The 24,433-nt window shown below is 40.4% G+C and overlaps 1 protein-coding gene across 1 annotated transcript; it reads left to right on the top strand.

Annotated features, from left to right (window-relative positions):
• The first annotated feature begins 10,970 nt into the window (after nt 1-10,970).
• Nucleotides 10,971-22,509, top strand: LOC133547150 (gastrula zinc finger protein XlCGF17.1-like). Its single transcript, XM_061892977.1, has 2 exons — nt 10,971-11,271; nt 19,472-22,509. Exons 1-2 carry the CDS (start codon nt 11,235-11,237, stop codon nt 20,539-20,541), a joined length of 1,107 nt encoding a protein of 368 aa, XP_061748961.1. The 5' UTR covers nt 10,971-11,234; the 3' UTR covers nt 20,542-22,509.
• Nucleotides 22,510-24,433: the final 1,924 nt, after the last annotated feature.

The following is a 24,433-nucleotide window of genomic DNA, read 5'->3' as shown; positions in this document are numbered from 1 at the left end:
AAAGCTCTCTGCCAAAAGATGGACCAACAAATATAAATAAAGGCACTAAAACTGACTTTTAAAGCAACATTGTGGCAGAGAGACTATCACACTGCTTTGCACATTTTGCTTGGTGAATTCACTTATTATCCACAGCTCCCCAAACAAAAATGTTTCTTTGTGTCTTTAGAATTTTTATGTTGTCCTAAAATACATGTTTTGACTTGTGACGTCAACAATCAATTTGTTGTTGTACAACTAAATGTTATGTAGAATAAAATGGTTTCTTATCGAGAAGTTTGCTTCGCTATACAAATTTTTCGATATGCAAACCCTGTTCAAGAACAAGCTCATAAATCGAGGTTCGACAGTAGTGAAATGAAGTGAAGTGAATTATATTTAAATAGCGCTTTTTCCTCAAGTGACTCAAAACACTTTACATAGTGAAACCCAATATCTAAGTTACAATTAAACCAGTGTGGGTGGCACTGGGAGCAGGTGGGCAAAGTGTCTTGCCCAAGGACACAACGGCATTGACTAAGATGGCGGAAGCGGGGATCGAACCTGCAACCCTCAAGTGGTTGGCACGGCCGCTCTACCACCCGAGCTATACCGCCCCAGTAATTGACAACACCTAAGACGACAACGTTTAATGTTTATTTCAGCATTTACCGACATAAGCATAGGAAACCAGGCCTATACCTCAGCTGCATTCGGGCAGAAGTAAAACAAATAGAATGAACGGTAATACTCGACAGTCTCTTCAGTGAGTTTTATGCTTCGTCAAAAATGAGGTCTCTCGCACCGCTGCCTCCCTACCTGCCTGTTATCTACCGCCCACCTGGGCCCTATTCGGACTTTTATCAGTGAATTCTCAGAGTTTGTGGCTGATCCAGTGACGCAAGCCGACAATATGATTATAATGGGGGATTTTAATATCCATCAGACCCTCCGTGTGTGGTGCTCCAGACTATAATGGAAAGCTGTGGTCCATCCATCCAGCCATTCATCCATTTTCTACCACTCGGTCTTACACAAATATTAAATGAACCCACGCATCGCAACGGTAATAAACTGCTTAATGTATTGAATTGTTGCGCCTGTGACGTCACACCCTCTCTTAATAAGCAGTGTAACGCCCATGTGATCGTGCCGCTTGTACTTTAACAATGGTGGCAATGACATAATACAAAACGGTTTGGTTTTGGCGGCCATCTTGATAAACTTTAACCTTTTTGCACCAAAAATGATTGTGACATTTTGAAGTGTGATAGATAATAGACTAGAAATATAGAATATTTTAGGAATGAATTGCTTGTTTTTTTGGTTTTTTCTTTGAAACATTGTTTTGTTTTCAAACACAATGTTTATAATTTACCCACATTGAAACGCAAACACATTAAAGTCCTACTGAAAGCCACTACTAGCGACCACGCAGACTGATAGTTTATATATCAATGATGAAATATTAACATTACAACACATGCCAATATGGCCGCTTTAGTTTACTAAATTACAATTTTAAATTTCCCCGGGAGTTTTGTCTTGGAAACGTTGTGTAATGATGACGTGTACGCGTGACGTCACAGGCTTTTAGGAAGTATGAGCGCTGCACACACACACAGCTAAAAGTCGTCTGCTTTAACGGCATAATTACACAGTATTTTGGACATCTGTGTTGCTGAATCTTTTGCAATTTGTTCAATTAATATTGGAGAAGTCAAAGTAGAAAGACGGAGTTGGGAAGCTTTAGCCTTTAGCCACACAAACACACAGTGATTCCTTGTTTAAAATTCCCGGAGCTGAAACTTTACTATGGATCAGAGTGGTCAAGCGAACATGGATCCCAACCGAATGTCAACCAAGCGGTTTCGGTGAGAAAAATGTGGTTAAAAAGTTGCTTCTTACCGGATATCAGCTGAGCTTGTGCCGTCCGTACAGCTGCCGTCGACTTCCCTGAGACACTGGCGTCAAGACGCCCATGTACGTACACCTCCGACTATCAGGTACTATTAATCTCACTAAAACACTAGCAACACAATAGAAAGATGAGGGATTTCCCAGAATTATCCTAGTAAATGTCTCTAAAAACATCAGAATCAGTCTCAATGCAATCGCGTTTTTTTTTTTTGTTTCTTTTTCTAGTCCATCGCTATCAATATCCTCAAACACAAATCTTTCATCCTCGCTCAAATTAATGGGGAAATTGTCGTTTTCTTGGTCCGAATAGCACTTTTTGTTGGAGGCTCCCATTAAAATCAATGTGAGGATGTGAGGAGCCATCAAACATGTGACGTCATCGTCTGCGACTTCCGGTACAGGCAGAACTTTATCGTGGATGTTCTCTACTAAATCCTTTCAGCAAAAATATGGCAATATCGCGAAATGATGAAGTATGACACATAGAATGGACCTGCTATCCCCGTTTAAATAAGAACATCTCATTTCAGTAGGCCTTCAACAATATTGCATTTCATATCTTAAATACTGTATTTTCCACAGTATAAGGCGCACCGGATTATAAGGCGCACCTTCAATGAATGACCTATTTTAAAACTTTGTTCATATATAAGGCGCACCGGATTATAAGGCGCACCTTCAATGAATGACCTATTTTAAAACTTTGTTCATAAATAAGGCGCACCGGATTATAAGGCGCACCTTCAACGAATGACCTATTTTAAAACTTTGTTCATATATAAGGCGCACCGCATTATAAGGCGCATAGAATAGATGCTACAGTAGAGGCTGGGGTTACGTTATGCATCCTTTAGATCATGGGTGTCAAACTCTGGCCCGCGGGCCAAATGTGGCCCGCCGTGTAATTTCATTTGGCCCTTGAGGTAATATCAAATTAAGATTAGAACTGGCCCGCCTGTATTATACAGGGGCGGTGCTGCTGTAACAACGCATTTGCCAACCCTCACGATTTACCCGAGAGACTCACAAATTTCACTGCCCCTCCCCAAAATCTCCCGGGTCAACAATTCTTCAGAATTTCTACCCGGACAACAATATTGGGGGCGTGCCTCGAAGGCACTGCCTTTAGCGTCCTCTACAACCTGTCGTCACGTCCGCTTTTCCGCCATACAAACAACGTGCCGGCCCAGTCACATAATATCTGCGGCTTCAACACACACGAATGAATGCAAGGCATACTTGGTCAACAGCCATACAGGTCACACTGAGGGTGGCCGTAAAAACGACTAACACTGTTACAAATATGCGCCACACTGTGAAGCCACACCAAACAAGAATGACAAACACGTTTCGGGAGAACATCTGCACCGTAACAGAAGTAATACCCAGAACCCCTTGCCGCACTAACTCTTCCTGGACGCCCCAATATACACCCCCGCTACCACCAAACTCGGCCCCCCCAATTTTTATTTAAATTTTATTTGATATGCCATTGATTATTTTAATTATTATTGATAGGTTGAAACTCGACTTTGCATGTCACTATAAAGTTATATGAGCCTTGCTTGTTCAATACTCAATGCAAAACTTGTTTGGGTCCCCATTAAAGGGTTAATTTATTTTGTTCCGTTTGAAATGTTGGCCCCCTCTGTATTTGAGTTTGACACCCCTGCTTTAGATGGAGCTGCACTAAGGGGAATGTCAACAAAACAGTCAGGTCAATCAAACTTTATGAATAGATTACAAACCAGCGTTCTGACAACTCCGCTCACTCCCAAAATGAATAAACAGCTGTTTTATTATTTTCCCCGAGGTAAATGGTATTTTGTTTATCTTTTAACAACAGCAAAGTATAACTTGTAGTGCAACATTTCTATCACATAGTGGAGGGAACTATTCCTCGAGTCAATAAACACGTACAAAACAGTCTGATACTGTTACGGTAAATCAAACGTTAGTGCAATCACAATATAGTAACACTTCAAATAGTGCAAAGCAATAACAATACATCAATAACTCAACCTTGCTCAAACGTTGATGTCACACAACACAACACACAAAATAAACATGTAAAGCTCACTTTATTAAGTGATTCCTCATCCACGAATCCCTCGAATTCTTCTTCTTCAGTGTTGGAATTAAACATGCCACAACTACTGTAAGTAGCCGCCCACTTCATTTACCCCCGTAGAAGAAGAAGCGCGCGGTGCATGCTGGGATATATGACTGCCATTTGTGTTGATGTAAAGACCCCAAACTGGCTCCGATTGACGGATAGGATTTCAGGAAAGCAGGAAATGTCACTGAACTGCTAGACAACAGCAGCAACACTGACTCCATTAATTACAGTCTGAGGAACAGTCCCTGTGCTCCTCTATTTATTCAGTTCAGGACAATACCTCATTACATCGCTGAGGCTGCTTCTAAAGGGAGGTGTGACACATCATGCAAGCAGCTCAGTACGCACAACACGTGAGTATTCAGAATGTTAATGTGCTGGGGGTGTAATGACTGATTGGCATAGTAATGCCGGGTTTGTCCCTCCGTGGATGCGTCGACAAGAACACAGCAATAGTAAGTTTAAATGATTTATTAAACTTAACAAAAGCAGGCTACGAACAGAAATACTGGAGCTAACAGACAAAATAAACCAAGGGCGCTAGCATAAAAGCTAGGAATAGAAAACATAAAAACTAAGACTGGCACAAAGGCACACAAAAAGGGAAAAACAATTCATTAGCGTGAGAGCTGGAATAAAACAAAGGTTTAGCGTGAAAAGCTAGCGAGAATATACTTACATGAAGTCAGTCAATACTGTTGCTAGAAGGCAAGTTTATGGACCCAGACTGAAGAAAGAAAAGAGGAAAGGTTATATAGGGAGAAATCAAGGAGAACCAGGTGTGTGTAGAAAACCAGGAGCAGGTGAAATCAATGTGTAACCATGGTAACGGACTAAACAGGAAGTAAGTGGGTCAGAAGAGAATGAAACATCCATCCATCCATTTTCTACCGCTTATTCCCTTCCGGGGTCGCGGGGGGCGCTGGCGCCTATCTCAGCTACAATCGGGCGGAAGGCGGGGTACACCCTGGACAAGTCGCCACCTCATCGCAGGGCCAACACAGATAGACAGACAACATTCACGCTCACATTCACACACTAGGGCCAATTTAGTGTTGCCAATCAACCTATCCCCAGGTGCATGTCTTTGGAAGTGGGAGGAAGCCGGAGTACCCGGAGGGAACCCACGCATTCACGGGGAGAACATGCAAACTCCACACAGAAAGATCCCGAGCCTGGATTTGAACCCAGGACTGCAGGACCTTCGTATTGTGAGGCAGACGCACTAACCCCTCTGCCACCGTGAAGCCGAGAATGAAACAAAGATGGGAAAATAAACATGTGAAGATCTGAGTCCCGGATCTCAACAGGGGGTCTTGTGATTGCAACCCGGCTCTGCCTGGTCTGCTGGTGATATTTCTTATCTTCGTTGAGGTGCTGGTTCGTCCATGACTGTTAAGAAGCTGAAAGACATAAAACACATGCCATGGAAGATAACAAGTTGTGTGCCCTTGCCATGAAACAGGACAGCTTGAGCACAATAGATAACAACCATAGCAACGGCCTTTAAACATAAGAGTTGTGTGATAACTTATATATAATTATTCTAACAAATACCCAGACCTAAACCTATATTATTTCATCTATATAGGCTTCAACTCCCAAAATGTACCTTTCAGAATAAATAACCCCACAAGTAGTTTTGTGTCCTGTGCTTGATAAGGAATTTGCCAGGCAAAAATTGATGTTTTGAATGGTGCTTCTGTTTAATACTCAAAAAGCAGAAGGACTACAAAGTCGGGTGTCATGATCCACGTCTTGGATCATGACATATTCTGGTTTTGGTTCTGTTTATCACATTATGTCTAGTAGTTGTCTTCCTCAGTTCTTTGTGGCACTTCCTGGTTTATTTCTGTTGTCCTAGCAACGCACTTGTGTCACCTGCCTTGCGTGTGATCACACACACCTGCCCTTGATTATTTATCTCCCTATATATGCCCTCCTTTGTTTGACATTCAGTCTTGGACTCTTGCTTGCTACGCACAACAGCTGACGCCGCTCTTCCAGCATTGTGGTAAATCTGTATTTTTGTATACTTGTTAGCTTCTATGCTATTTTGTTTGTTTATGTCCCTAGCTTCCACGCTAGCGCCCTTTGTTCTTTCTAGCTCCCAAGCTAGTTCTGTTGGTTTTTGGTTAGTGCCTTTGTGCAAGTGTTTTTGTTCTTAGTTTGTTTTATTATATAAATAAATTCTTATCCCTACCCTCACGCTGTGTTCCATCTTTTGCTGCACCCACGACGGAACAACTCGTCACCACAATGCGTAACCCAACACGACTTAGAATGGTAGACTGAATAGTTATGAGGTATGATGGTGATGAGAGGTGTCAAAACCACACTTTCAAATGCTCACCTGAGTATGTTATGATGCAATCCCTGCTCGTGTTGATGTACCAGCACCACAATGAGGTGCCACTACTCCAACATTTGTCCTGGTAAATAAAACTGTAAATGTGAAGTCTCTGTCCTCTTTAATACAACATAGCATAAAACTCTTATTACCGTATAAGGCGCACCTAAAAACCTAAAATGTCCTCTAAAGCTGACCGTGCGCCTTATATATGGACCAATGTTGAGCCACAACAGGTCTCACAACTGCGGTAAGCAGCCGTCGACTTTGTTTTCCCCCGTAGGAGAAGAAGCACGCGGTGCATGCTGGGATATATGACTACACAAGGTTTGAATTGAACTCTGTTTCTGCCTGATTCCTTGCTTCTTGTTCTGTTTAATAGATAGTTCGGTGCTTTAACCTGACAGTATTCTCACAAGTTACGAAGGAGATGTTTCCTTAAAACAAAACACCTTATGTTTTGAAACTATCAGAAGTAAATTCTAATTAACTTTGGTACGACACATTCAATGTAAATAACTGCACTTGTATTACATACAAGAACATGTTATTAGTACCTTGTTACATACCTTTGCATATCAATTTGCAATTAAAGCTGCAAGCAGCGTTGGTCGGGTCCGCCTTTGGCTGCTGCCCCCAAGACCCACGGCCGGATAAGCGTTAGAAGACGCCTTGGAGCCACTATTTTGAGAATCTAATGCATTGTGAAAGTAATGCAGTTGTTGTATTGAAGTGAAAATATCAAACTTCCTGTTGATTTTTGCTAAAGTATGTTAATTATTAAAATGTAGGTCTAAGTGAGACCTACATAGTGTTTTTTGTTTCATGTCTCTCTGACATTCCTACCGGAAGTTACAAGCAGTTTTGTCTGTGTTTTCTTCCTAGGAGCAGTTTGTCCGTGTTGTATTCCTAGGGGGGCGGTAGAGCGCAATTTTGAGTTTTGAGGTTAGCTTTTTTTCATCAGATCGCAATTTTTGTCAGACCTGATGTGTGTGTCAAGTTTGGTGAGCTTAGAAGCATTTTAAGGGGGTCAAATAACAGCTCAAAGAGGCAAAAATGACATTGTTTATGAGACTTTGCACAGGGGTTCTTTGAAGGCGCGTAAAATCAAAACCTGAGAACTTATCAAAACTCTGTTCTATACTTTTAATCAGAAGGGTTCAATCTCTCTCCTGTGCGAGTTTGAAGCCAAAACAACAAACGCACTCAGAGGAGATAATGTTTGATGAAAGGTGACCGGTTTTTACAAAACTTTTGTTTTGAAGGGGGATTTGCAAACTTCCTGTTGATTTTTGTTGGGGGTTGTCAATCTATGAAATGTAGGTCTAAGCGAGACCTACATAGAGGTTTTTGTTTCATGTCTCTCCGACATTCTTACCGGAAGTTACAAGCAGTTTTGTCTGTGTTTTCTTCCTAGGAGCAGTTTTTTCAGTGTTTTATTCAAAAATAGCGCCAGAGCGCAATTTTGAGTTTTGGGGTTTGGTTTTTTCATTAGATGGCAATATTCGCCAGTCCTTATGTGTGCGCCAAGTTTGGTGACTTTTGAAGCATTTTAAAGGGGTCAAATTACAGCGCAAAGAGGCAAAATTTGCATTTTTTGCGAAAATTTTATTTTGAAGGGGTTTTTGCCAACTTTCTGTAGATTTTTGCTGAAAGAAGTGAGTGTATGAAAATTGGGTCTAAGTCAGACCTACATAGGAGTTTTTGTTTCGTGTCGCTATGACATTCCTAACAGAAGTTACATGCAGTTTTGTCTGTAATTTTTTCCTAGGGGGCGCTAGAGTGCAATTTTCATTTTGGGGGATTGGTTGCTTAATATGTTGGAAATGTTTGCTATACCGACGTGTGTGTCAAATTTGGTGAGTTTTGAAGCATGTTAAGGGGGTCAAATTACAGCGCGTAGGTGCGTAATAATAATAAAACACAGCAGTATCAATAGGGTCCTTGGCCCATGGCAAAGGACTCCTGTGGACTCCTTTGCCATGGGCCAAGGACCCTAATGAACTGTACACCTTGAAGAGATGTTTACCTTATTTGTCCAAAATCTCCTGAATGACCTTTGAAGTCGCAACAAAAGTACACACACGTTTCTGCAACCAAAGTGGTACCCATTTACAAAAACGATAAAGACACATTTCATGTCCAACACGGTGAATATTTATTCTTTGTAGCTAACAAAAATCACTTAATGTTACAACAACTGCTTTGCTAGCAAGACGGGTGAAAGGATCGCCACTATTTGTTATTTTCTAAACGTAATCAGAATCAGAAATACTTTAATAATGACCAAGGTTGAAATGAACATTTTCAGCACAATCCCATTCAAGAACAGTCTAAGGTTGCAAAATTCCGGAAATATTCAAAGTTGGAAACTTTACATGGGAATTAATGGGAAATTAATGGAAATAAACATTGAATACAACATGCTAGATCTTGCAGAATAATTATATGCTGAACAACCTATTATGTTAGATCCACTATGGACTGGACTCTCACACTATTATGTTAGATCCACTATGGACTGGACTCTCACACTATTATGTTAGATCCACTATGGACTGGACTCTCACACTATTATGTTAGATCCACTATGGACTGGACTCTCACACTATTATGTTAGATCCACTATGGACTGGACTCTCACACTATTGTGTTAGATCCACTATGGACTGGACTCTCACACTATTATGTTAGATCCACTATGGACTGGACTCTCACTATTATGTTAGATCCACTATGGACTGGACTCTCACTATTATGTTAGATCCACTATGGACTGGACTCTCACACTATTATTTTAGATCCACTATGGACTGGACTCTCACTATTATGTTAGATCCACTATGGACTGGACTCTCACTATTATGTTAGATCCACTATGGACTGGACTCTCACACTATTATGTTAGATCCACTATGGACTGGACTCTCACACTATTATGTTAGATCCACTATGGACTGGACTCTCACACTATTATGTTAGATCCACTATGGACTGGACTCTCACACTATTATGTTAGATCCACTATGGACTGGACTCTCACACTATTATGTTAGATCCACTATGGACTGGACTCTCACACTATTATGTTAGATCCACTATGGACTGGACTCTCACTATTATGTTAGATCCACTATGGACTGGACTCTCACTATTATGTTAGATCCACTATGGACTGGACTCTCACTATTATGTTAGATCCACTATGGACTGGACTCTCACACTATTATTTTAGATCCACTATGGACTGGACTCTCACTATTATGTTAGATCCACTATGGACTGGACTCTCACACTATTATGTTAGATCCACTATGGACTGGACTCTCACCATTATGTTAGATCCACTATGGACTGGACTCTCACTATTATGTTAGATCCACTATGGACTGGACTCTCACTATTATGTTAGATCCACTATGGACTGGACTCTCACTATTATGTTAGCTCCACTCTGGACTGGACTCTCATTATTATGTTGGATCAACTATGGACTGGACTCTCACGCTATTATGTTAGATCCACTATGGACTGGACTCTCACTATTATGTTAGATCCACTATGGACTAAACTTTCACAATATTATGTTAGATCCACTATGGACTGGACTCTCACACTATTATGTTAGATCCACTATGGACTGGACTCTCACACTGTTATGTTAGATCCACTATGGACTGGACTCTCACACTATTATGTTAGATCCACTATGGACTGTACTCTCACTATTATGTTATATCCACTATGGACTGGACTCTCACACTATTATGTTAGATCCACTATGGACTGGACTCTCACACTATTATGTTAGATCCACTATGGACTGGACTCTCACACTGTTATGTTAGATCCACTATGGACTGGACTCTCACACTATTATGTTAGATCCACTATGGACTGGACTCTCACTATTATGTTAGATCCACTATGGACTGGACTCTCACACTATTATGTTAGATCCACTATGGACTGGACTCTCACACTATTATGTTAGATCCACTATGGACTGGACTCTCACACTATTATGTTAGATCCACTATGGACTGGACTCTCACTATTATGTTAGATCCACTATGGACTGGACTCTCACACTATTATGTTAGATCCACTATGGACTGGACTCTCACTATTATGTTGGATCCACTATGGACTGGACTCCCACTATTATGTTGGATCCACTATGGACTGGACTCTCACACTATTATGTTAGATCCACTATGGACTGGACTCCCACATCTCTGGTCCCCTCCAAGGTTTCTAATTGTCCCATTGGTTTGAGTGTTTCCTTGCCCTGATGTGGGATCTGAGCCCAGGATGTTGTGGCCTGTGCAGCCCTTTGAGACACTCGTGATCTACAGCTATTAGTGCTACCACTAAATGGTAACACCCCAATTAGTTTTTCAACTAGTTTAAGTTGGGGTCCACGTTCATCAATTCATGTTAAAGACTAGAACCGATTTTTTTTTTATTATGAGTAATGGTTATTATTAATGTGAAGTCTCTGGTTGGGGAAATGTGCGTATGACTCTAAAATATCGACACATAATAATCGCGCAAGTTTAAACTTGTTGTTTGGACTTTCGGGCTTGCCGTAGAGACACCGCTACTTCCGGTTGTAGCAAACCAGAGCGTTGTGCGCCTGTTAGTGTTTTATTGTGTGTTTTTCTGCAACGTTGCTGCTATATAAAGTACACATTGGCACCAGGGATGCAACAAACATGTTTAACTACCATCGTTTGGGACAGATCCGCCTCCTGCGTTTTTAAATCTTATCCCGCTTAGCTTAGCTCGCTAACGGCTAACAAAGAGGCGAGGAACTGAGAACACGAGGAGGAACTTTCTGGAACAAAAGAGCAGGAAGGAGCGATGACGTCATCTCCTGGACGCTCTTTTCAACAAGCAGGTTTGTTTACTTCTCACTCTCACACTTTTCACGGTTTTCGACGCGATCACGAACACATTTTCTTAAAAAGGTTGAATGCGTTAGTCTCTGCATGGTTTGTGGAATTGTCATGAATATCTTGACAGTGTGAGCTTGAAACAAAAGTCCTCCGCTGTGCGCGTCTTTAGAAAAACAAGAAAGGAGATCGTCGACACCACACTTGCGAGGAGGAAGTCAAACATCCGGGCACTCTGTGACGTCACCGATGTAAACAGGAAGTCGGCGTGTTGATTTTTTGGGGGGGAGGGGTCGTATTGCTCACAAAAATAACATCTGAAAGGATATATAAAGAAAATGTGAATAAGATACAGGTTAGAAAAGTAAAACATATATATATATATATATATATATATATATAGAATTAAAAATACATATACTTACGTGTTCTGTAAAAGGCCAACTGCATGGTATTGATCAGAGTTTGACTTTAGGGCCACTTTGACAAAAAAAAGAACTCCAGGTTCGATCCCGGCGTCCGCCATCCTAGTCACTGCTGTTGTGTCCTTGAGCAAGACACTTGACCCACCTGCTCTTACTGCCACCCACACTGCTTTAAATGTGACTTATATCTTTGCTTTGAGTATGTAAAAGTGTAGCTGAGATAGGCACCAGCGCCCCCTCGCCACCCCAAACAGAATAAGCGGTAGAAAATGGATGGATGGAAGTGCTTCGAGTCACTAGAGAAAAAGCGCTATATAAATATAATCAACTTCAGAGTATTTGTGTTTGCATCCCGTTTTTTTTTTCAGGAACACTAATAGCAAAAGTCACAATGTCACATGGTCACTGCTGCCTAGTTTCTCTTCTTATATTCTTATTCTAATGTTATATTTTTATTCCCATTGTTGCTTTTTATTTGTATTATTGTATCCATCCATCCATCCATCCATCTTCTACCGCTTATTCTTTCTATTTTTAAACACAGAAAACAATCTGAAGGTGACATTATTTTTAAGTTATCTTGCAGGCATTTTACCAGGCCGGCCCACTTGGGAGTAGATTTTTCTCCATGTGGCTCCTGATCTAAAATGAGTTTGACACCCCTGACCTAGATAATAACTCCTAGAACACCCAAAAGCGCAGATTTCAATCATTGAAATTCTTTGTAACGGTTGTTTAAAAACAGCACTGCTCATAATGGCGGCGACAGTTTTGATGTTAAAGGTCTAAAAAAAATGATGTAAAACGTCCGGCGGGCCGGATTAAAAATCTTAATGTCTGTACATGTACTGTAAATGTATAATGTAATTATATTATTCACATGTGAATAATGCTGTATAATAGACTCTATTTATATTATTCACATGTGAATATTGCTGTATAATAGACTGTATTTATGTTATTCACATGTGAATAATGATTAATAGTAGACTGTATTCAAATTATTCACATGTGAATAGCATAAATATAGTCTATTATACAGCATTATTCACATGTGAATAATGCTGTATAATAGACTGCATTTATATTATTCACATGTGAATAATGATTAATAATAGACTGTATTTATATTATTCACATGTGAATAGCATAAATATAGTCTATTATACAGCATTATTCACATGTGAATAATGCTGTATAATAGACTATATTTATAATATTCACATGTGAATAATGCTGTATAATAGACTGTATTTATGTTATTCACATGTGAATAATGCTGTATAATAGACTGTATTTATATTATTCATATGTGAATAATGATTCATAATAGACTGTATTTATATTATTCACATGTGAATAATGCTGTATAATAGACTGTATTTATAATATTCACATGTGAATAATGATTAATAGTAGACTGTATTCAAATTATTTACATGTGAATAATGTTGTATAATAGACTGTATTTATAATATTCACATGTGAATAATGCTGTATAATAGACTGTATTTTTATTATTCACATGTGAATAATGCTGTATAATAGACTGTATTTATATTATTCACATGTGAATAATGTTGTATAATAGACTGTATTTATATTATTCACATGTGAATAATGCTGTATAATAGACTGTATTTATATTATTCACATGTGAATAATGCTGTATAATAGACTGTATTTATATTATTCACATGTGAATAATGCTGTATAATAGACTGTATTTATATTATTCACATGTGAATAATGCTCTATAATAGACTGTATTCGGCGTGGCGCAGTGGCAGAGTGGCCGTGCGCAACCCGAGGGTTACTGGTTCAAATCCCACCTAGAACCACCCTCATCACGTCCGTTGTGTCCTGAGCAAGACACTTCACCCTTGCTCCTGATGGGCGCTTTGCATGGCAGCTCCCTCCATCAGTGTGTGAATGTATGTGTGAATGGGTAAATGTGGAAGTAGTGTCAAAGCGCTTTGAGTACCTTGAAGGTAGAAAAGCGCTATACAAGTACAACCCATTTATTTATTTATCATTTATATTATTCACATGTGAATAATGTTGTATAATAGACTGTATTTATATTATTCACATGTGAATAATGCTGTATAATAGACTGTATTTATATTATTCACATGTGAATAATGCTGTATAATAGACTGTATTTATGTTATTCACATGTGAATAATGCTGTATAATAGACTGTATTTATATTATTCACATGTGAATAATGCTGTATAATAGACTGTATTTATATTATTCACATGTGAATAATGCTGTATAATAGACTGTATTTATATTATTCACATGTGAATAATGTTGTATAATAGACTGTATTTATATTATCCACATGTGAATAATGCTGTATAATAGACTGTATTTATATTATTCATATGTGAATAATGCTGTATAATAGACTGTATTTATATTATTCACATGTGAATAATGCTGTATAATAGACTGTATTTATATTATTCACATGTGAATAATGCTGTATAATAGACTGTATTTATATTATTCACATGTGAATAATGCTGTATAATAGACTGTATTTATGTTATTCACATGTGAATAATGCTGTAAAATAGACTGTATTTATATTATTCACATGTGAATAATGCTGTATAATAGACTGTATTTATATTATTCACATGTGAATAATGCTGTATAATAGACTGTATTTATATTATTCACATGTGAATAATGCTGTATAATAGACTGTATTTATATTATTCACATGTGAATAATGCTGTAAAATAGACTATATTTATATTACTCACATGTACTAAATACCTAAGTATTTATTGTCTATTGTGAGCGAACTGTGGTGCTGAATTTCCCCCAGGGATCAATAAAGTACTTTCTTTTCTGTTCTATTCTAATGGGTATTTTGCCCAGGTCTGATATAGATCCAAGAGACGATGGCGAGATTCTTTGTCAAAGGTTTTGGAGGATGGTTTTGTTTTTAAGAATCAACATTTGTAAATACAACATTTACTCATGACATGAATTGTGTTTAAAAGTCACCATATTGATGGACATTAAAAACTGTCTTAATAAAACGTTAAACAATGTTGACACAGGTCACTCAATAAAAGGATAACGGGAAAATGATCATTAAAAGTTTTTTTTAATTGCTTACTGTTTTGTTTTTTGTTTGTTTTTTTACACAAAACCAAAAAACATTTGTGGTCTCACTATTACGTGTTTAAGAAGCCCATTCTTCTCCGTTAAAACATATTTTACTTTGCTGTTGAAATCTACCTCATTTTTATTTCAATTTTAAAACCATAGAGTCTGAAAACGCCCTTTGAGCTGCGACCTGAACTAGCAGGTGGATTATTATTATTGTTGTGGACAACACAGAAACTAAGACAAGAATAATAATAATAATAATGTAATTATATTATTCACATGTTTTTAATTGCTTACTAAAGAAGTATGGCGGCACATTTCGCTTGCAAAATAAACCGCACGGTATCAACTAAGACTCTGGAGATAAGATATTTTCAAAATAAAATAAAATGCTGTGTTTTAATAGACATGTTTTGAAGCTAACAATTCAAAATAGAATAAAAATTGTATAATTGATTTCAGTGCCTTAAATGGGAAATTGTCCGCCACAAAAGCAGATTACTTCCTGTGGTTGCTACAGCACACGCGGCCATGGAGTTGTAGCAACCTTTCAAAGCAGGGCTGACCAACCTTCTGGCCTCCAAGGGCCAAAGTCAAAATGTGCCAATACGCCAGGAGCCCAACACAAATGGCCTAAAGATACAAACCCTGTTTCCATATGAGTTGGGAAATGGTGTTAGATGTAAATATAAACAGAATACAATGATTTGCAAATCCTTTTCAAGCCATATTCAGTTGAATATGCTACAAAGACAACATATTTGATGTTCAAACTCATAAACTTTATGTTGTTGTTGCAAATACTCTTTAACTTTAGAATTTGATGCCAGCAACACATGACAAAGAAGTTGGGAAAGGTGGCAATAAGTACTGATAAAGTTGAGAAAAGCTCATCAAACACTTATTTGGAACATTCCACAGGTGTGCAGGCTAATCGGGAACAGGTGGGTGCCATGATTGGCTATAAAAACAGCTTCCCAAAAGAATGCTCAGTCTTTCACAAGAAAGGATGGGGCGAGGTACACCCCTTTGTCCACAACTGTGTGAGCAAATAGTCAAACAGTTTAAGAACAACCTTTCTCAAAGTGACATTGCAAGACATTTACTGATTTCAACATCTACGCTCCATAATATCATCAAAAGGTTCAGAGAATCTGGAGAAATCACTCCACGTAAGCGGCATGGCCGGAAACCAACATTGAATGACCGTGACCTTCCATCCCTCAGACGGCACTGTATCAAAAACCCACATCAATCTCTAAAGGATATCACCACATGGGCTCAGGAACACTTCAGAAAACCACTGTCACAGTTTGTCGCTACATCTGTAAGTGCAAGTTAAAGCTCTACTATGCAAAGCCAAAGCCATTTATCAACAACATCCAGAAACACAGCCAGATTCCTGGGCCCGAAATCTTCGAAGATGTGACTGATGCAAAGTGGAAAAGTGTTCTGTGGTCTGACGAGTCCACATTTCAAATTACTTTTGGAGATATTCCACATCGTGTCATCCGGACCAAAGGGGAAGCGAACCATCCAGACTGTTATCGACGCAAAGTGTAAAAGCCAGCATGTGTGATGGTATGGGGGTGCATTAGTGCCCAAGGCATGGGTAACTTACACATCTGTGAAGGCACCATTAATGCTGAAAGGTACATACAGCTTTTGAAACATATGCTGCCATCTAAGTGCCGTCTTATTCATGGACGCCCCTGCTTATTTCAGCAAGACAATGCCGAGCCACATTCAGCACGTGTTACAACAGCGTGGTTTCGTAAAGAAAGAGTGCGTGTACTTTCCTGGCCTGCCTGCAGTCCAGACCTGTCTCCCATGGAAAATGTGTGGTGCATTATGAAGCGTAAAATAGGACAACGGAGACCCCGGACTGTTGAAGGACTGAAGCTCTACATAGAACAAGAATGGGAAAGAATTCCACTCTCAAAGCTTCAACAATTAGTTTCCTCAGTTCCCAAACGTTTATTGAGTGTTGTTAAAAGAAAAGGTGATGTAACACAGTGGTGAACATGCCCTTTCCCAACTACTTTGGCACGTGTTGCAGCCATGAAAATCTAAGTTAATTATTAATATATCCATCCATCCATCTTCTTCCGCTTCTCCGAGATCAGGTCGCGGGGGCAGCAGCCTAAACAGAGAAGCCCAGACTTCCCTCTCCCCAGCCACTTGGTCTAGCTCTTCCCGGGGGATCCCGAGGCGTTCCCAGGCCAGCCGGGAGACATAGTCTTCCCAACGTGTCCTGGGTCTTCCCCGTGGCCTCCTACTGGTTGGACGTGCACTAAACACCTCCCTAGGGAGGCGTTCGGGTGGCATCCTGACCAGATGCCCGAACCACCTCATCTGGCTCCTCTCCATGTGGAGGAGCAGCGGCCTTACTTTGAGTTCCTGCCGGATGGCAGAGCTGCTCACCCTATCTCTAAGGGAGAGACCCAAACTCATTTGGGCCGCTTGTACCCGTGATCTTGTCCTTTCGGTCATGACCCAAAGCTCATGACCATAGGTGAGGATGGGAACGTAGATCGACTAGTTAATTGAGAGCTTTGCCTTCCGGCTCAGCTCCTTCTTCACCACAACGGATCGATACAACGTCCGCATTACTGAAAACGCCGCACCGATCCGCCTGTCCATCTCACGATCCACTCTTCCCTCACTCGTGAACAAGACTCCTAGGTACTTGAACTCCTCCACTTGGGGCAGGGTCTCCTCCCCAACCCGGAGATGGCATTCCACCCTTTTCCGGACGAGAACCATGGAATCGGACTTGGAGGTGCTGATTCTCATCCCGGTCGCTTCACACTCGGCTGCGAACCGATCCAGTGAGAGCTGAAGATCCCGGTCAGATGAAGCCATCAGGACCACATCATCTGCAAAAAGCAGAGACCTAATCCTGCAGCCACCAAACCGGATCCCCTCAACGCCTTGACTGCACCTAGAAATTCTGTCCATAAAAGTTCTGAACAGAATGGGTGACAAAGGACATTCTTGGCGGAGTCCAACCCTCACTGGAAACGTGTTCGACAATGCGGACCAAGCTTAATTATTAATAATTATTATTTGCAAAAAAAAAATAAAGTTTATGAGTTTGAACATCAAATATGTTGTCTTTGTAGCATATTCAACTGAATATGGCTTGAAAAGGATTTGCAAATAATTTTATTCTGTTTATATTTACATCTAACACAATTTCCCAACAGTGTTTGTAAATTATAACAATAAAGTTCTCACCCTTTGTGCCAAACAAAACCATTTTGGCCGCTAAGTTGTTCAGACCACGGCCCTTTTAAGAGGGGTGAGTCCTCTCAAATTCTTTAGTTTGGTCTTAAATGAAGAGGGGTGACTAGAACTGATCTTGAACAGTTTATTCTACAAAAAAGGAGTAAGTCCCAACAAAGATGGCAGTCTCTATAAATGCTCGCCTGTCTCTCATGTTTTAGTCCTCCGTGGTTTGCTGCACCTTAACAGGAATTGAAACTGAGAGTTAACTAGCGTGCACACATTGTCCTCTACTGTCCGGGCTTGTAAAGTTAATTATTTTTACATAGTGCTTTTCTCTCGAGACTTAAAGCACTTTACATGGTGAATGAAGCCTGTTATCGACATCTTTAAGTGTGGGAAAATATTCCCTTAAAAGGTACCTGTCAGGTTCCAACATCTATGAAATCTATTAAACAAGACAAGAAGCAAGGAAATAAACAGAAACAGAATTCAATATGGCTCAATCGAGGAGAAACACAGCAACTGTACTCTCTGTACAGTCTTCCACCACGCTCTGCCAACTCTTTTTATTTGGACTTTCCCTGTTTCCATAACAACAGCTGTTTCTATAGGAATGGGGGGTATGTAAACAGCCATTGTTTTTGGTCACATTAAAACAGGGGTCGGGAACCTTTTGGCTGAGAGAGCCATGAAAGCCAAATATTTCAAAATGTATTTCCATGAGAGCCATATAACATTTTTTTATCACTGAATACAACTAAATGCGTGCATTTTAAGACCAACATTCTGAGAGTATAATAAGTCTCTAAATGTATTTAACAACATTGTTATTCTAAAGTTAACCAATAATAAATATAATACTTCTTGCCATTAATGCGACATCTTGGACAGGTGCGGTGGAAAAATGGATGGTTGGATTAAAATGCATGAGAATGTTTTGTAATTTCAACGTTATTTTAAACACTGTGATTACCAGCGGAATTATCAATTACTTATCGTGTTAAGCAATGCCAGTTAAGATTATCTGAGAGCCAGATGCAGTCATCAAAAGAGCCACATCTGGCTCTAGAGCCATAGGTTCCCTACCCCTGCATTAAAAGAAAAGAAAAAGATGCCTCGGGCTTGGGCTGGTCCTGGATTCAGCTTGGGCAAGTCTTGGATCACAATAGATAACACCCCTCCCGTCTCCTCCTCTAGTACACAATGGAATTTACCAAGCCTTTGTCTTGGCGCAACAAAGACAGCCTCTTGTCTGTTCGTTGGGAAATCAGAGAACTGAAAGTTTTTTGATAATATTCGTAAAATTTTTCTGACAGTACCTGCCTCATCTCAGCTTTCTGTGTTTGAAAAATAAATAAAATCATTATTTATCAGAGGACACTTTTAATAGCAACATTTGACTTTGTATTTACAGCCACACAAACAATGGACACCAGGCCTACAGAAAGTTCCAGTGAAGGAGAGCAGGAGGAGCCACAGCCCCACTACATTAAAAATGAAGAGGAGGAACACAGAATCAGCCAGGGGAGGGTTGAAGGACTGGAGGGGTTCCCGTTGATTCGTGTCATCGTGAAGAGTGAAGATGATGAGGTCAAAGGTGAAAGTGAGGAGAAGAGAGAGGTGGAGAGACCAAGCGGCAGCTCAAGTCACCACATGACAACAGAAGGCGACGGAAACCACTGTGGAGGATCAAAAGCAGGCAAGATCTCAGCTCCACTGTCAGATAGTGAGGACACAACATCGCCCTCCCCTGACACTGATGATGAAGAATCTAAAGCCGATCAGACGTCTCAAGCTGACAACACACACTTCAAATGTTTGCAATGTGACAAAACTTTTGTCAACAAGAGAAACTTGTCGAGACATATGAGATCTCACACTGGACAAAAAACATTCATCTGCTCATTCTGCGGTCAAGGGTTCTATGAGAACGCACATCTGGTAATACACACCAGGAGACACACGGGAGAAAAACCCTTTCCCTGCTCAGTCTGCAACACCAGTTTCCGTGTCCGTCCGTTGTTGATTAAGCACATGAGAACGCACACTGGGGAGAAACCTTTCACCTGCTCAGTGTGCGGTCGAAGGTTTGCTCAAAAGGGACAGTTGTTAACGCACACACAAACACACACGGGCGAGAAACCTTTTACTTGCTCGTTGTGCGGTCAAAGGTTCTCCAGGAAGGGAAATTTGAGGACACACACAACAACGCACACTGGAGAGAGGCCATTTTCCTGCTCGGTCTGCAACACCAGCTTCCGGGTTCAGTCGGGGCTGGCGCAACACATGAAGACGCACACCGGGGAGAAACCTTTTGCCTGCTTGGTTTGTGGCAAGCGATTTGCTCAAAATACAAACTTGATAACGCACACAAGATCGCACACCGGGGAAAAACCTTTTACTTGCTCAATATGCAGCACAAGTTTTAGCTATCATTCTTCACTGAATAATCACATGAGAACGCACGCTGCTAAAAGTGATTAGCTGCAGTGTGGAGGACTTGGAGGTATGACTCATAAAAGTGATTATCGTATTTCCTTGAAATGCCGCCGGGGCGCTAATTAATTTCAAACCTCTTCTCACGCCGGCGTTTACCAAAGGCATTGCGGCAAAGGCAAGCATGCGCTAATTATTTTAAAATATCTTCTCACTCCGCCGCTTACCAAAGGCATGCGGTAAATTTAGGCCTGCGCTTATAAATTTGAGTGTGATGTAAGGATACCATCATGAAAATCACATTTACTAAAAAAAAACATTATTATGATCTTATTATGGGGCGGTATAGCTCGGTTGGTAGAGTGGCCGTGCCAGCAACTTGAGGGTTCCAGGTTCGATCCCCGCTTCCTAGTCACTGCCGTTGTTTCCTTGGGCAAGACACTTTACCCACCTGCTCCCAGTGCCACCCACACTGCTTTGAAAAAAAATGTAACTTAGATATTGGGTTTCACTATGTAAAGCGCTTTGAGTCACTAGGGAAAAGCGCTATATAAATATAATTCACAAGCGCTTTGAGTCACTAGAGAAAAGCGCTATATAAATATAATTCACAATTCACTTTACTTATAAAGGAAGTCCATGCGCAGCTCCTTCTGATCAAAAGCATCAATAACTTGTTTATAGAAGTCTTCCTTATCTTTCTTCAGTTTTAAAAGTCTCTCTGTCTCGATGGAGATCTTCCTTTATTACCTCCTGCTTCGATTGAAAGTCCAGTTTAGAAAAGTGTTTTATTTTAGATATGTAATCCTCCATGTTAAAAGTGCAAGCGAGAGGAAAAAATAAAGGATCGCTGCTCACTCTTGCTGCTTGTTGTCACTTCTTCTGCAGCCGAGTAGTCGCAAGAAGGATCACTAGCGCCCTCTACCACCAGGAGGCGGGAGTCATTTAATGACTCATATTTGACACACGCAGCTACGGTATATTAATAAAACATAGCAGCTTACTGTTCTTTTTAGCATATTCAATAGCTTGGACCTTAAATCCTACTAAATAGCTCTTAATCTTCTTCCCTTTATGCGATTTCAAATGATTGAAATCAGCTTCTTCCATTTTGAAAATGATGACAGGTGAAGTGTCACTCGTGACGTGACGAGTTTGACCCGGCGGAAATTCTAGATGTGCGCTAATAAAAATAATATTTTGCAAAACGAGTTGGACCTGGCAGTAATTCTAGGCAGGTGCATACTATAAACCCGGCGGCAATTCAAGTAAATACGGTAGCTGCAGTGTGGCGGACATGACGGTATGACTCAGGCGCTGAGGTGGTGAAGTACAACCACAGGGTATGTTTGTGTATTTTACAATGATGTCACTATATTTTGGTTAACCTGTGTTGTAGCCCTCAGTTAATTCCTGTGTTACTCTCGTTATGCATGAAAGACTCGCACTTCGGTTTTCATTAGAAATCCATTCGGTTTGGAAAGGAAAACCAAAAAAATGATTCCTGGAAGAAATATTATACAAAAGCCTAAAGCAGTGAAGTTGTCACGTCGTCCATTCATCCATTTTCTACCGCGTATCCCTTTCGGGGCCGCGGGGGCTGCTGGAGTCCAACTACAATTGGGCGGAAGGCAGGGTACACCCTGGACGTGTTGCCACATCACCGCAGGGCCAACACAGATAGACAGACAACATTCACACACTAGGGACCATTTAGTGTTGCCAATCAACCTATCCCCAGGTGCATGTCTTTGGAGGTGGGAGGGGCCTATCCCCAGGTGAATGTCTTTGGAAGTGGGAGGGGCCTATTCCCAGGTGAATGTCTTTGGAAGTTGGAGGAAGCCGGAGTACCCGGAGGGAACCCACGCAGTCACGGGGAGAACATGCAAACTCCAACAGAAAGATCAGGATCGAACCCAGGACCTTCGTGTTGTGAGGCAGACGCTCTAGCCCCTCTTCCACCATGCTGCCCGTTGTCACCTTGTGTAAATGCTAAATAAAAAGAGAATACAATGATTTTCTAATCCTTTTCAACATATATTCAATTAAATAGACTGCAAAGACAAGATGTTTAACTTTCGAACAGGAACACTATATTTTTTGCAAATATTAGCTCATTTGGAATTTGATGCCTGCAACATGTTTCAAAAGAGCTGGCACAAGTGGCAAAAAAGACAGAGAAAGTTGAGGAATGCTCAGACTGGGCTGCCTGTAGTCCACACCGGTCTTCCATTGAAAATGTGTGAAGGCTAAAATATGAGGCAGGAGACCGTTGAACAACTTAAGTTGTACATCAAGCAAGAATGGGAAAGAATTCCACTTCCAAAATGTGTCTCCTCAGTTCCCAAACCTTTACTGGGGGTTGTTAAAAGGAAAGGCCATGTAACACACTGGTAAAAATACCTTTTTTGTAACGTGTTGCTGCCATTACATTCTAACTTCATGATTATTTGCAAAAAAATGAAGTATGTCCGTGTGAACTTTAAATATCTTGTCTTTGCAGTCTATTCAATTTAATATAAGTTGAAAAGGATTTTTTTTGTTTTACTCTTTTTATTTACCATACAACTTCACTGCTTCTGGGCTTTGTAAAAATAACAATAATAAATCACCTTAGTTGCACCAAATATATTATATGTACCGCAACAAAACTAGCCTCTTTTATTTTGAAATGAATAGACTTGACCCATAGTCATCATTGTCACTGTCACCGACGTCCCACTGGGGGGAGTTTTTCCTTGCCCTTATGTGGGCTCTGTACCGAGGATGTCGTTGTGGTTTGTGCAGCCCTTTGAGACACTTGTCATTTAGAGCTATATAAATAAACATTGATTGATTGATCCCCTTGTTGAAATCTCTCCAAACTTCCATCCATCCATCCATCCATTTACTACCGCTTATTCCCTTTCGGGGTCGCGGGGGGTGCTGGCGCCTATCTCAGCTACAATCGGGCGGAAGGCAGGGTACACCCTGGACAAGTCGCCACCTCATCGCAGGGCCAACACAGATAGACAGACAACATTCACTCTCACATTCCCACACTAGGGCCATTTTAGCTCTCCAAACATGTCCCAATCAAATGTTCCTTTGTGCCGTTACGGTTTTTAAGTTATTTTAAAATATTTTTTTGGTGAGTAATTTCATCCATAAAAAAGCAGGAAAAAACATTTTGAAAAGCAATGTGTCTTTTTATTTTATTTTTTGTTATGAAAAGGGGATTTTTGGGGGGTTGGTGCACTAGTTGTACGTGTATCTTGTGTTTTTTTTATGTTGATTTAATAAAAAAAAAAGATGTTTTTTTGTTTTTTTTTAAATACCGTGGACCACATCTACAGAAGGAGAGAAGAGAACATATCCATGTTTTAAGAGGGCCGGTACCAGATCGTAGTTTAGCGCCCCCTAGTTTTATGTCTGGGGTGTTGCTGACTTTTCCTTACGTTCATTGTCACACAGACGGCTGCCCTAACCGAAATGGCGGATACGCTGACGTCATCACAGCACGTAGCCAACCAGCTCAACTAAGCGTCATTATGTGAACAAACTGTATCCATTTCCCATATAGACTGTAATTATTGCCTTTTTTTATTTTTTACTGTTCCAATTATTCTACTGCAATGTTTAGCTTTGCGTTGACTATTTCAAAATCCATGTTTAGTTAATGCAACCCTTTCCTTAGCCACGCACACTGCGCATGCGCCGGTCGCCATTTTAGACGCCCGATTCTAAACAGGGTGGAAGCATAGACATGTTATAGGTAGACACAGCATTGGCTGTTGTGCCGCGAGAAATTGGGCCGCCATCTTGAAGTGGTGATGAGGAGCCGGCGAGCAGCCTAAACTGACAGTTGACAGGTAGAAAACAACGATGCTAAACTGACAGTTGACAGGTAGAAAACAAAGATGCTAAACTGACAGTTGACAGGTAGAAAACAAAGATGCTA

Source organism: Nerophis ophidion, linkage group LG02, assembly GCF_033978795.1.
Source record: "Nerophis ophidion isolate RoL-2023_Sa linkage group LG02, RoL_Noph_v1.0, whole genome shotgun sequence".
Lineage (NCBI taxonomy): Eukaryota > Metazoa > Chordata > Actinopteri > Syngnathiformes > Syngnathidae > Nerophis > Nerophis ophidion.
This window is presented reverse-complemented; position numbering and strand designations above follow the sequence as displayed.